General features: G+C 49.3%; 2 protein-coding genes across 5 annotated transcripts in view; both read left to right on the top strand.

The window, feature by feature from the left end:
* LOC130044373 (zinc finger protein 45-like) overlaps positions 1-4,898 on the top strand; it is a 203,019-nt gene extending 198,121 nt beyond the window's left edge. For all 3 annotated transcript variants that reach the window (XM_056137096.1, XM_056137097.1, XM_056137095.1), the window contains 3 exons: positions 1,244-1,370; positions 2,324-2,419; positions 3,093-4,898. In XM_056137096.1, coding sequence (XP_055993071.1) covers positions 1,244-1,370; positions 2,324-2,419; positions 3,093-4,879 — 2,010 coding nt within the window. In that variant the 3' untranslated portion in view covers positions 4,880-4,898. The remainder of the gene's footprint in view (positions 1-1,243; positions 1,371-2,323; positions 2,420-3,092) is intronic.
* A 7,536-nt stretch (positions 4,899-12,434) lies between these two features.
* Positions 12,435-14,165, top strand: part of LOC130044372 (zinc finger protein 226-like) — a 30,312-nt gene continuing 28,581 nt past the window's right edge. For both annotated transcript variants that reach the window (XM_056137093.1, XM_056137094.1), the window contains exon 1: positions 12,435-12,526. The gene's annotated coding sequence lies outside the window, so the exon portion shown is untranslated. The remainder of the gene's footprint in view (positions 12,527-14,165) is intronic.

Here is a 14,165-nt window from a genome sequence, read left to right as displayed (position 1 = left end):
GCAGGGCCGGAGAGATAGTACAGTAGGTTAAGGCTCTTGCCTTGTATATGGCTTACCTGGGTTTGATTCCAGGCACCTCTCTGAGTTCCCAAGTCACCTCCAGGAATGCACAGGTATGGGAAAAAAAGAGTAATAGGGGGCCCTGGGAGATAGTATAAGCATCAGGGGTTTATGAGGAGCCCTGGTTTGATCCCCAGCACATGAACCTCCAGACACACACACACACACAAAAAAACACCTGGGGAAAAATATTTATATTTGCTCAAAAATTGAAAGCTCTTAATAGAAATTTTACAGAACCAAAAGCTAAAGGCCCAAGTGAATTATGAGTGAAGGACATTAATAAGCAGGCACTAAAGAAAAAGTAGAGGCAGACAGTCCATATATGGAAATGTGATAAGCTAATGGAAGATCCAGTAAGTACACGTAACCAGAATCAGTTGTTTTTCACTGACAGATTTCTGGGAATTAGGGCTAGTGTGGTAATATAGCAGGGAGGGCGCTTGGCTTGCATGTGGCTGACCCAGATTTGATCCCCAATATCTCCCTGGCATCCAGCCAGGTGTGATCCCTGAATGCAGAGCCACAGTAAACCCTGAGCATTGCTGGGTGTGGCCCCCAACAAACTGAATATGGGCTGTAGTGATAGTGTAGCAGGTAGGGTGCTTGCCTTGCACAAAACTTACCTGGGTTCAATCCCTGGCATCGCATATGGTTCCCTGAGTGCTACCAACTGTGATTTCTGTGAGTGCAGAGTGTAATTCCTGTAGTGCCAGGAGTAATTCCTGAGCATCACTGGGTGTGCCCAAAAGCTAAAACAAAACTAAAAACAAAAAAAAAACTAATAAAAAAGAACAGTTGTCCTCACTGACTGGTCTGGTGGATCATGTGTGTTCCTACTTGGGGATGCACCAACGAGGGGAGCCCTGAGAAAAGAGCCTGCTCTTACATAGCAGCTTTGAAGCTTCAGAGTCCTGGATGCTGCGGGGCTCCCCTGCTTGGATCTGATCCTAAGAGAACGATTCCATGGGGAACCAGCATCCATGGGAAACAGTTGTTCTCCTCTGCATTTATTCTGCAAGGGGAAAAAAAATCTGCAACCTAATTTGTTACTGTCTGGAATATTTATGTTGTTCTCGAAGTGATTCTGGTCTGGCACAGCCTTCCACTCTGCCCAGTTATTTCCCTTCTTCCAAGGGGGCCTTTGTTGGGAAATTGAGATACTCTTTGTTTGGGGTTGCAGGAGGAGGTGACATTCCAGGATGTAGCTGTGGTCTTCTCAGAGGAGGAACTGGGGCTGCTGGAGCCCGCCCAGCGGAAACTGTACTGGGATGTGATGCTAGAGAACTTCTGGAACCTGCTATCCCTTGGTAAGGACATTCCCTGAGGGACTGAACTTCACCAAGGCCTGGGTCCTCGGATGAATCCAGCTTTGGAGCTCCTGTACCAACTTCCAATTTTCTAGTCCTTCTGAGACAAAGATGACCTCTTAAATTCTTTTTTCTTTTATAGATTCTTTTTTGTTGTTTTCTTGGGGGAGGGGCTCTGTGTTCAGGGAGATCACTCCTGGTGGTATTTAGGGGACTGTATGGGGATTGAACTCAGGTTGGCCACATAAAAGGCCAGGGCCCTACCTGTGTCCTAGCTCTCTTAACTCCTGAGTGGTACTCTTGACTGGGTTCTTTCATGCATTTTGTTGCTGTCCTCATTTGCTGTGATGCATACACACTTTGCTCTCAATTCTTTCACTCACTTGATTGACTACTCTGGAGATCACACAATTGGTTGTGATCCCAGGTTGTCTCCAGATTGACACTCAGTGTGTGGGTGGTGCCAGGGATCAAACCTGAAACCTTATACTAGCAAGGCAGACATTCTACCCCTGAGCCATCCAGATTTTGTGCCTGGTCAGAGTGTGTTTTGTGAATGGGCTGTAAACTGGCAGCCTGATGGTGCTTTTTGGCCTTTGTCAAATTGAGATCATTTCCAGTTAGCAGCTCAAGAACGTATGGTAGTAATTACATTTATGGCAAAAGCTATATAGCCTGTCACCATGGACAATGTGAGAGAGAAAACTTAAAAATCCCACCTTTGTGCCTCAGAGTGAAACCACACACCCATCATAGGGTATGATGAAAATAGTCATTTTTTTCCTTCCTTACTATAATTCATACTTAAGTCTATACCGTCTGGGTTTATGCCCCCTAATGTATTGTTTGGAAAATGCATATTTGAAAGTTCAGCAGCTACTATATTGAGAACTATGCGGTAGCGTCATAGTCCTTTGGACCTCTAACGGGTCGCTGGTCCTTGCCTTCCTCAGGGCATCAGTCCTTCACACCAGATGAGCTGTCCCAGTGGGGGAGAGAAGAAAAGCGCTGGGTGCTGAGGACAGTCACCCACAGCATCAGCAGCTTGGGTAAGAGCCGGGGGACAGCACGCATCCTGTGCCCTAGTAGTCTCCCAAGCTCTACTATTGGTCCAAGTCCAGGTCTGGACTGGACCAGGCTGGAGATTACTGCAGCTGTCTTGGTTGCACTTTCACTGTTACTTGGCACAGGGGAGAGGTGGGATTGGGATACACCCAGCAGTGCTCAGGGGCTGTTCCTGGCTCAGTGCTCAGGGGTGACCCCTGGTGGTCCTCCGGGATTTGAACTCTGGCAGGATACAAGGCAATCCCTTTAATCTCTGTGCCTTATCTCTGGCTCTGAGAGCCACTTTGTAGGCAAGTTCCCTAAGAAAATATCTGCTCTTGATTGGGAAAAAAGAAATTCTCACAAGATCTTGAAAAGAGCCCACCCAGAGCCCAGAGCCAGAAATAGCCTCTGAACATCACTGGGTGTGGCCCATCCTCTGCCTCCTACCCACATTCCACCCCCCAAAATAAATAGTATGATTCTAAGTGGGTTTCACTAATACATAATGAATGGAGCCTGGAGACCACCTCTTGCCTCCTGGAGGCAGGTAAATCAGAGGATGCAATATGTGGTGATGTAGTCAACGGGAATCTTCTGGATAAGTAAAGCCTGAGGTGTGTGCCTTTGTTTTAGCCTATGACAAAACCTTCACATCCCTTCTCTTCATTCTCTTAGTTCCTTCAGGAGACAAGAATCTGAAAGAGCTGGAGGCTCTACAGGAAGCGACATCAAAGTCCCTGCCCCGTGGAGAACTTTCCTGCTCACAGATCTGGCTCCAGGTTGCAAAGGAATTAGCCAAATGTCAGGAATCTGTAGTACATGTTCACATGGGCGCCTCTCGGTTGGAAAAGCAGGGTGGTGCCCTTTCGGAAAATGGGGGACATGGCAAAGGCTTCCTTCCGAATATCTATCTGCAGGTGCACCACAGAGTCCACTGTGCAGAGAGACCCTTCATGGGGGAGGACGGTCCAATTCCCAGCGCGCCTCACCAAGAGAACCAGCTACCCCTGGTGGGCGAGAAGCCCTATATGTGTGAGAAATGCACCAGCTCCTTCCGTCGGCTGTCAAGTCTTCAAGCCCATCACAGAACCCACAGCAGGGAGAAGTCACCCAGAGGCGACACGTCGTGCCAGGCCGTCTCTCAGCGGTGCCCACCTCCTCGCCAGCGCATCTCTCCTGAAGAGCACCCACACAGATCCGCACAGTGTGGGAGGAACGTGGAGGGGAGCTCGCCCGGCCCTGTGAAACCCCCTGGGGGTCAGGAGTGTGGGCTCGGTCAGGGTGCACCCCTGCGGCCCCGCCGGGGCAGCAGCAAACCGTACCACTGTGATGAGTGCGGCAAGGGCTTCAGCTGGCTCTCGCGACTGCAGGCACACCAGCGCACCCACACAGGTGAGAAGCCCTACAAGTGCCAGGTGTGCGGCAAGGGCTTCAGCTACAGCTCCCACCTCAACATCCACTGCCGCGTCCACACTGGGGAGAAGCCCTACAAGTGTGAGGAGTGCGGCCGGGGCTTCAGTGTGGGCTCCCACCTGCAGGCACACCAGACAAGCCACACGGGTGAGAAGCCTTACAAGTGCGCCGAGTGCGGCAAGGGCTTCTGCCGGGCCTCCAACCTCCTGGACCACCAGCGGGGCCACACGGGCGAGAAGCCCTATCAGTGCGACGCGTGCGGGAAGGGCTTCAGCCGGAGCTCGGATTTCCACATCCACTGCCGCGTGCACACGGGTGAAAAGCCCTACAAGTGCCAGGAGTGCGGGAAGGGCTTCAGCCAGGCGTCCAACCTGCTGGCCCACCAGCGGGGCCACACAGGCGAGAAGCCCTACAAGTGCGGCACGTGTGGGAAGGGCTTCAGCCGGAGCTCGGATCTGAACGTCCACTGCCGGATCCACACCGGGGAGAAGCCCTACCGGTGTGAGAAGTGCGGGAAGGCCTTCAGCCAGTTCTCCAGCCTCCAGGTGCACCAGCGGGTCCACACGGGTGAGAAGCCGTACCAGTGCGCCGAGTGCGGCAAGGGCTTCAGCGTGGGCTCACAGCTCCAAGCCCACCAGCGGTGCCACACAGGCGAGAAGCCGTACCAGTGCGAGGAGTGCGGGAAGGGCTTCTGCCGAGCCTCCAATTTCCTGGCCCACCGCGGCGTGCACACAGGCGAGAAACCCTACCGCTGTGAGGTGTGCAGCAAGCGCTTCAGGCAGAGGTCCTACCTGCAGGCGCACCAGAGGGTCCACACAGGGGAGAAGCCGTATAAGTGCGAGGAGTGCGGCAAGGGCTTCAGTTGGAGCTCGTACCTGCAGGCCCATCAGCGCGTCCACACGGGGGAGAAGCCCTACAAGTGCGCTGAGTGCGGCAAGGGCTTCAGTTGGAGCTCGAGCCTCATCATCCATCAGCGCGTCCATGCCGATGACGAGGGCAGCAGAGTCGCAGCCCCCTCAGAGAATGCCTCTCGGCGGGAAGCGCAGTGAGATGCTTTCCATTCCTCAACTAGAGGTCAGAAGCGTCCAATCATCAGGACTGCCTTCCTCTTCGTTGTTTTCTTCATCAAACACATGGCAGAGTGCTGGCTTGATCAGAGAGGGCTTCAGCCAGAGTGGGCTGTAGGGACCACATAGCAGCGAAGTCTTCTGCAAGTGGAGACAGCAGGACTTGGTTCAGAAACATAACCCTGAGCAGGTACGTGACAAGAGAGACTTAAGACGGAGGAGACCGCCCTGCAGAGAACTCAGACTACGGAGAGCAAAACCCATAATATCCTCCGCAAGAACATATGCAGCAAAGCGAGTGGGGACAGTTTTGACTTCCCTGCCTTTCCAGGACCCAGTGTCTTGTTACTGTTCAAGGTATTGTTGAGTAAAAGGGCAGGCCATCTTCTGCCATTGTGCTTCCAGAAGGAGTTCTGCAGGACTTGGAAGATGTGTGAATTAGACACAAATTCCTTTCCCCCAACCCTGCAGCTCCTGTGAACTAGAGTTTCTCCCACTGCAGAGGGCAGCTCTCTAAAGGGTCCAGAGAGCATGTCACCTGGCTGTAATCTGCACTTTTGACACTGGCGGTGCCCTGTGAGGCATCAGGAGCATGCATAAATCTCCTGTTTGTTTACAGTGTCATGAATTTTGACAAGTGTTTGCACTTGCTGTCACCCTCCCCCCCCACCCCCAGGTCAGTGTACACAAAGTTTCTGTTAAACCAGATGGTTTCTTTATACATATTTCCTGTCAGTCCCCACCTGAGTGGCAACAAGCCTGATTCCTGGACAGCAGAGTGGTTGTCTGTTCTTCTTCTTTTTTTTTTCTTTCTGGATCACACCCAGAAATGCTCAGGGGTTACTCCTGGCAGTGCTTGGGAGACCATATGGGATGCCGGAGATTGAACCTGGGTTGGCCACATGCAAGGCAAACGCTCTACCCACTGTATTATTGCTCCAGCCTGGTTGTCTGTTCTTGAGCTGCACATGAACTCACTCTTTCCCTGTGATTTGACATATGATCATGTCTAACTTTCAGACTCATACAGATAATCATCTCTGCAAATTCAGAGAAAGTGCTTGACAAAAGTCATATCTACATTTAAAAAATTTTTTTTTCAGTGGCTGAAGTGATAGTACAGCGGGTGGGGCACTTACCTTGCACATGACTGACCCAGGTTTTAACCCTAGCATCCCATATGGTGTCCAAATCTTCCAGGAGTGATCCCTGAACACTGCCATGTGTGGCTCGAAAACAAAAATTCTTCAGGGGCCAGAGAGATAGTACAGAGCCTATGGCCTTGCATGCAACTGATACAGGTTCGATCCCCAGCATCACAGATGGTTCCCTGAACACTACCAGGAGTGATCCTTGAACATAGCCAAGAATAAATCCTGAGCACCTTTGGGTGTGATCCAAGACTCCAACTCCCCCAAAATTTGATAAAAGGCATCTATAGGAAATCTTCAAAGCTTTTTTAAAGGAATAATTTATATGCAGTGACATCAGCTTTTTTTTTTTGCTAAAGGGGGAAGGGTGAATATTACACCTGGCAGTGCTCATGGCTTGCTCTGCACTCAGGGATTACTCCTGCAGTGCTCAGGGTATTGAGTACCTGGGATTAAACCCAGGTAAGTGCCCTGCTCAGGTCTGACACTTAAGTATAATTTTCTTCATTAAAGTATCATTTTCTTTTTTTTTTTTTTTGCTTTTTAGGTCACACCAGACGATGCTCAGGGGTTACACCTGGCTCTGCACTCAGGAATTACTCCTGGCGATGCTCAGGGGACCATATGGGATGCTGGGAATCGAACCTGGATTGGCTGCATGCAAGGAAAACGCCCTACCTGCTGTGCTATTGCTCCAGCCCCTAAAGTATCATTTTCTGTTCTGGTTTAGGTATTTAATCAGGGGTACCTGCAGCCCAGCTTGAGTGCCTTCGGGACTACACTTGGGGCATGTAGTGTGGAGATCCAACTTGGGGCCTCTTACATTCAGGGCCCCACCTTTTGAGTGTCATCCCTGGCCCCTCAGGCTTTCGTTTTGGCAAATACTGTCATTGCTACCTCTGTAAACAATCATATTCTACCCAGATCTACCCACATTTCTTTGTTACACTTTCAAAGTCAGCCTCCTCACATCCTAGCCACCCCAGCATCCTTGGCGGTCTTAAACCTGTTTCCTTTCTGTGTAGTTTTTTTTCCAGAATCCCACATTATCCACCATAGCACCTAGCTTCTTTCACTGACTCCTGGGTTCATCTATTGATATGTATGTTGGTAGTTGTTCTTTTTATTGCTGTGTTTTACTCTGTAGCATTTCCCCCTTACCTATTCTGAGCACAATTTGAGTTTCCAGCTTTAAGTGATCATAAAGAAAGCAGCTAGGGGCCAGAGCAACAGTACTGCGGGTAGGGTGCTTCCACACAAGCATTGCACACAGTAGACCCAGATTCTATCCCTGGCACCCCATAGGTTCCCCTGAGATCCACTGGAAATGATCCCTGAATGCCGAGAGAGGAGAAAGCCCAAGTAGATACAGGTGTGACTCCAAAATCCACCCCCCCCCCCCAAGAGAAAAAAGCAGCTGTAAAACATTGGCATATGGGGTATGTGTCAGTGTAAGGATTAATTGTCTTATGAATACATAGGAATGGGATTGTTAGGTTATATGAAAAGACTATGCAAATCTGACCAGCTTCTAAAATCGGTATCCTGGGCCGGAGCAATAGTAGAGTGGGAAGGGCTTTTGCCTTGCATGTGGCTGACCGGGTTCTATTCCCGGCATCCCATGTGGTCCCCTGAGCACCACCAGGAATAATTCCTGAACGCAGAGCCAGGAATAACCCCTGAGCATCTCTGGGTGTGACCCCAAAAGTCCCCCCCCCCAAAAGGATACTCTGTTTTGCATTCCCATTATCATTGCACATTTATTTTTCTTCCCATTTTTGACACTTCAGAAAAGTTATAGTGGTATCTTTGTTTCAATTTGCATTTCTTCCATGGGTCATGGAGCATTTTTATATATGACTGTTTGCATACACCATTTTCTTGGGTGGACTGGTTGGTCATGCTTGGTTTTTAGTTTATTTGTTGTGGATACGTGTGTTTGTCAGTTCCATGTTTTGTATATCTTTCATTCCTGCTGTGTGATTGGTTTGTGTTTTTATTTCACTAACAGTACTTTTGTATTGCAGAAGCTTAAATTTTCGATGCATTTCACTTGTCATCCATGAGTTTGTTTTGGTCCCAGACATAAGAACTGTGTTTGTGGCCAGGCTATAACCCGGAGTGGGAGTACATATGCTTTTGTATGCAAGAGACCAGACTTGGTCCCCGGCACTGCATTGCTCCTTGAGCACTGGGCTAGGAGTTGCTCTTGAGTACTGCTGGGAGTGGCCAAAAAAAAAAAACTATGTTTCATTTAAGGTCCCAATTTGTTTTCTTTTGTGGATGTACACTGGGGATGCTCAGTGATCACTCCTTGCAATCTTGGGGGACCTATGGGTGCTGGGGGTTGAGCCCAGGTCAGCTGCATTCAGGGCAAGAACCCTCCCACTGTATTATTGCTCCAGTCCCAAGTATTTGTTTTCTTTGGTGGGGGTGAGAAATAGAGAAATAGGATGGCAGGGAGGATGTTTGCCTTGCACACAGTTGACCTGGGTTCAATCCCATATGGTCCCCAAGCACTGCCAGAAGTAATTCCTGAGTGCAGAGATAAGAGTAATCCCTGAGCACTGCTGGGTGTGGCCCCAAAACCAAAACAAAGTTTTCTTTTTCCTACCAGTGGCAGTCAGTGTCACAACAACTCCTCTGTAACATGACCAGAAGCCCCACCCCAAGCTCTCTGCCCAAGGTGAGGCTTGGGTGACCACTCTGGACAGTCCCCCTTTGGTATGTCTAAGTGGTGGCAGGAATGGCCATCAAGAGCATGGTTCCTAAGAGCACTGAGGCTTTTGGAGGGGGGAGGGGTGTTCAGAGGTTAACCCAAACCTGGCAGTGCTCAGGAATTACTCGGCTCCATTTTCAGGGTTTGGGGGGACCCTCTGGGATATTGAGGATTGAATCTGGGCTGGCTGTATGCAAGGCAAATATTGTACCTGCTATACTATATCTTTGCCCCCAACCCTTGAGGCATTTTATGGGAATCCTGCCTGCACAGATGAGGCAAGGAGAGAGCACTGCACCATGCAGTGCAGGAGGTTCATGTCTTTGAAGGTGACCCCAAAGCCACGCAAGAGACGAGGCTCACTCCTTGGTGGCATTAGCTCACACCTTCAAGTTCCCTGTGTCCATCAACCTTTAGCTAAGGCAACAACCTCCAGGATCTCTTGTAAATGAACTCAGATGTGAGAGATCCCCCAAGCAAAGTTGACCTCAAACTACTTCAGTCAGCAAGTCTCATGGTAGTTCCTGAAAGATAATGTGTGATGAGTGCATGGCATGGAGTTTGGTGTCAGGGAAATAGTTCAAGGGGCTGGAGCCCAGGCTTTTTTGTTTTGGGGCCATACCCGGTGATGTTCAGGGATTCCTCTTGACTCTGCACTCAGGTATCACTCATGGTGGGCTCAGGGGACATATGGGATGCTGGGGATCGTACCCAGGTTGGCCACATGTGAGGTAAGTACCTTTCCCACTATATCATCTCTCCAGCACCTGGAGCCCAGGCTTTGAATTCCAGGGTTTCAGGGTTGATCCCTGATCCTCCATGATCCCCTGAACACCAAGACAGATGTGGCTTCTGAGCACTGGGAAGGTATGATCCCAAACTAGCCAACACTGGAATCTTTTCTTGGGTGATGTCATTGCTTAAGTTGAGCTAAGTATATCTGGCAAAGTGAAGCAAGTTGGAAGCTGCGTGGTGATGAAGAACCATTGTTGAGAATGTGGGTGCTGGGAACCAACTTAAGGTCTTTCCCTTTTGGAAGATGTACCCAATGACAGATGTGGGACTGGGGCCCAATCAGCCAACCTTTCCAATGGACGCAGGTTTGGCAGAACTTTTATGTAGCTTTTTTCCCACAACAATGGGCCCACAGTTCTCAGGATCCCATTCTATTGTCTTCCCTACAACTGGGTACCAGTCGACATATCATGCCAGAACTGAAAAAAAAAAAAAAAACCTTAGGGATATGTTGTTAAATGGGTAAGGAAGTTGTCTGGGTATTACAGATCAGAAAGAGAGTTCAGGGGGCCAGAGCAATTGCAGTGGGTAGGGCACTGTATTTGCTTGCACGCAGCCAACACAAATTCAATATTAATCACCCCATGTGGTCCCCCCAGCCCTATCAGGAGTACACCCTGAACGCAGAGCCAGGAATAAGCTCTAAGCATCACCAGGTGTGTTCTTAAAAAGTTGATTCAAACCCTCTAACTGCATCTTGGCAGGGTGTCTTGGACCCTAAATGTTGAGTGTTAAGAGGGTTGGATGCTAAATGTTGAATGCTAATGCAGTTGGCAAAAGAGGGATTATTTGGAAAGCCATTATCTAGTTTATGATTTAGCACCCCCTCAGTAGATCACAACTTTCCTCTCTTGATGACAGAAACAAAAAGTTTCAAATAGTCCTTTCTTAAGCGGTCTGAACTGGGATCCAGCGACATCACCCAAAGGATAAAAGTGAGTGTTTTGTGTGTGAAAGGCCTGGTGTGACCTCTATTACCACATGGTCCCTCTGAGTACTACTCTGAGAATAGCGCATGAGCACTGCTGGGTGTGACCCCAAAACAAAACAAAAAAGCCTGATGAATATGTATGTTGGGCAGAGTCAATGATACTTGGGTACCCAGGAGAAACCATTCAGGTTTTTATGAAGCCTATGAAGGTGCCATTGACAGTTACATGTCAGGAAACAGAAGCCAAGAGTAGATCTGTGAAGCATCAGTCACTGTGAGGCAAAGGATCTGTGGGGGCTGGGGAGACAGTACAAAAGATTAAGGCACTTGCCTAGAACATGGCTAGTTGCAGGTATGGACACTGACTTGAATCCTGGCACCACATAGGGTTTCCTGAGTGCTGCCAGGCATGGCCCCTGAGCACAAAGCCACTGGGGTCCAAATAAAACAAAAACATCTATGCTGGTACATTGGTATGATGTCCCAAAGTGAGACAATTAGTGGACCATGAGAGATGGGTGATTTGTACCCTGGGATAGAACTTGGTTAACATCAGTGGTTCTACTGGAAAGGGAAGGTTCGATTCAGGTGGAGATGGGCAAGACCCATGATGATCAGTTAGGTGACCTAAGAGACATAGCACGGGGACAAGGTACTTTCCTTGTACACAGTCAATTTGGGTTCAATTCTTGGCATCTCATATGATCACTTGTGCACGCCCAGAAGTGATTCCTGAGTACAGAACCAGGAGTAACTCCTGAGCATCGCTGGATGTGGGGGAAAAAAACCCACCAGAATAAATTATCATCTTGGACCATGGCCCATTACTCAATAATTAGTGAATTCTTATAAAGGCAAGGCAACAGAGGGTTAGGAGAGGCAGTACAATGAGTAGGGCACCTTTTTTGCAGGATTAAATTCCTAGCACTCCATGTGGTTTCCCAGTACCACCAGGGCTGATCCCTGAGCACAGTGGGTACAGCTCCGTATCAACAATAAAAAATCCAATAAAAAAAAAAATTCGCTCCAGCTTAATCTGGGTTCTTAACTGTTGTGCTGGTATTCTGGAATATTTAGGATTGATCAAAGGGTTATAAAAATAGTTTTAGTCCTTCCAAAAATTGATGCAGTCTTGTTGAATTAATCTATTACTAAGAGCTGCTCAAAAAGTATTGGTATTTTGCTGTTATTTCTGTTTTACCAGTTTTAACTCTTCTGTGTCAGACTGTGATGATTTCTCTGTATCTGTATCTCCTTTATAACTACTGGTACGTAGTAATTTCGCACGAGTCTTGATTGTACTACCTTAGAGCTGGAGTCGAGGCTAACAACTTCTTTGCACACCTTTTCCGCCACAAAACCATTCCATCCCTCCTACTCTCCAAAGTCATGTTTAATTCTCTTATAGATTGCACGACACATTTCCCCTCCTCCTTTCAACTCCCTTTCGCCCCTACATGGAACATTTCCACTTCATTCACCTAACTTTTTTTCCCCTCAAAACTCACTGTTCGGGCTGGAGAGATAGCACAGTGGGTAGGGCGTTTGCCTTGCACGCGGCCGACCCGGGTTCGATTCCCAGCATCCCATATGGTCCCCTGAGCACCGCCAGGAGTGACCCCTGTGCATCGCCAGGTGTGACCCCAAAAAGCAGAAAAAAAAAACCTCGCTGTTCAACCTTCCAATGCTGTAATAACTGCAGACCTGTACACTTAAGCGAATCGTGCCTAAGGAAATACTTCCCTCTTCAAACTCACGAACTCCGCCAATAAAAAAAAAAAGGTGTCCCCAGAAGCACTGTGGGAAATGTAGTCCCACAGAGTCTAGGAGTCACAGGCGCTTCCCATCGGGGCGGTGTTCTCTGGAATTCTGGGAAATGTAGTCCACAGTGTCCTAGCGTCACTTTTTCACACCCGCTGGCGCAAGGGATTGTGGGAAGTGTATTCCCGGGGCCGCCGGAGTTCTGGGAGGCTGTTCTCGGGAGGGGTGTGTAACTGCTCCAGGTGATCCATTTACCTCTCTCCTTGCCGGTGGTGAGTGGGTTCTGCGTTTCCCGACCTTTCTGCCGTTCCCACAAAAGCTTGGGTTCTGGGGGGCGTTGCTGCCGGAGCGGGGTCATGAGAGGTGGGGGGACCCTCGGCGGAGCCTTGTCGCCCCGTTCGCATTTGGAACGCTCGGGTCTGGCATCTCCTGGGCTGGGAGGTGTCCGGTGCTCCCCGGCTCCCCCAACCTGGCGCACAAGTCCGGGTGAGTTTCTTGCATTTCTGTTTTTCCATGTCATATCGGGGCGACCCTCGTGCCTGCCTCATGCAGTGGGGTGGAGAATTGGAGGACACGGAACAATTCTCTTAAGGGCAGTTCTGCCGCGCGGGGGGCGGAAGCCTCCTGCCAGCTGGGCTTTAGTCTTATCAGGGGGCTCGTTTCCCCCCAAACCATCCATCAAGCCGCCGCTGAAGGGCCTCCACCGAGTGCTCCCCTCTGATCCCGGCTGGACTTGTTCCCAAACCGCTTCTGACCGGTCTGGGGGCAGGGGGAGGACAGAACCTCATCCCCATTTCTCGGGACTGCAGAACTGGTCGCGGTTCAGACCCTGCGTCCTTCCCTCATCCCTTTCTTCTTCGAAAAGAACACCTCGCTGCAGTGCACTGATGTTCCTAGTGGTTAGATCTAAAACTTGTTCTTGCAATGACTTCATTGAAAATGCCAAGACCAAGTTGCCGCCAGCCATCAGCACCCCCACCCCCATTTAACTTCCTCTCACCCCAGTGGTGAGATTCTTTGCCCCCCAATACTTGTATTTTTGGGAATTGGGTGGGGGCTTCTTCCTGGCTCTGCATTGCTCAGGGGTCCGTGTGCAGCACCTGGATTTGGACCAGATCTCAGCTGCTTGCAACATCAGTAATGCCTTAAACTCAGTTCTATCCCCTCTGGCTTCTAGATTGGCAACGTTGTGGGGGAGAGAGGGAAGCAAACACTGAAAGGAAGCTGAAAATGGAGCAGGAGTTACTCCCTTGGAGGGAAAGCCCCGCTGGTAAGGATCTTCTCTCTATCCCAGAAAAAGGAAGAGGAGAAAGTTGGGCAAATTGATCTGGAGAAAGTCCATCCTAGGAGGTTCTCCTGGAAGGGATCAGAGTTCAGTTTGGACCTCCACAGAAGTGGAGAGGGCTTCCTTAAACCTCAAATCTTGGGTTTGGCTCTGGTGACATCAGTTTTCTTCACCTGCTAGAAGAGACTTGTTTTATTCTCCACCAAAAAGATGTTTTTCCTTTTAATACCAAAATTTACCTGGGGGGAACATTTAGAACATTTTCAGGGCTGGAGAGATAGTACAGGGTTAAGGCCACTTTCTTTGAGTTTACTTCCCCATACCACCTCAGTGTTCCTGAGCAATGCAGCAGGATTAAGCCTGCAGCACTGCTGGGTGTGGCTCTAAAACCAAAACCAAACCAAACCAAACCAATATCTCTCTCTTTTTTTTTTTTGGCCTTATTTTTGGTTTTGGACTCCATCAGGTAATGCTCAGGACTTACTCCTGGTTCTGCACTCAGGAATCACTCCTGGTGCACCATTACTTCAGAGAACCATATGGAGTGCTGGGGATTGAACCCTGTTGGCCATGTGTGCATGTGTTGCATGTACATGCATGTGTGTGTGTATGCATGTGTGCACGTG

Source organism: Sorex fumeus, unplaced genomic scaffold (genome assembly GCF_029834395.1).
Source record: "Sorex fumeus unplaced genomic scaffold, SorFum_2.1 ptg000122l, whole genome shotgun sequence".
Classification (NCBI taxonomy): Eukaryota; Metazoa; Chordata; class Mammalia; order Eulipotyphla; family Soricidae; genus Sorex; species Sorex fumeus.
The sequence above is the reverse complement of the archived record's forward strand: the minus strand, read 5'-3'. Positions and strand labels throughout refer to the sequence as shown.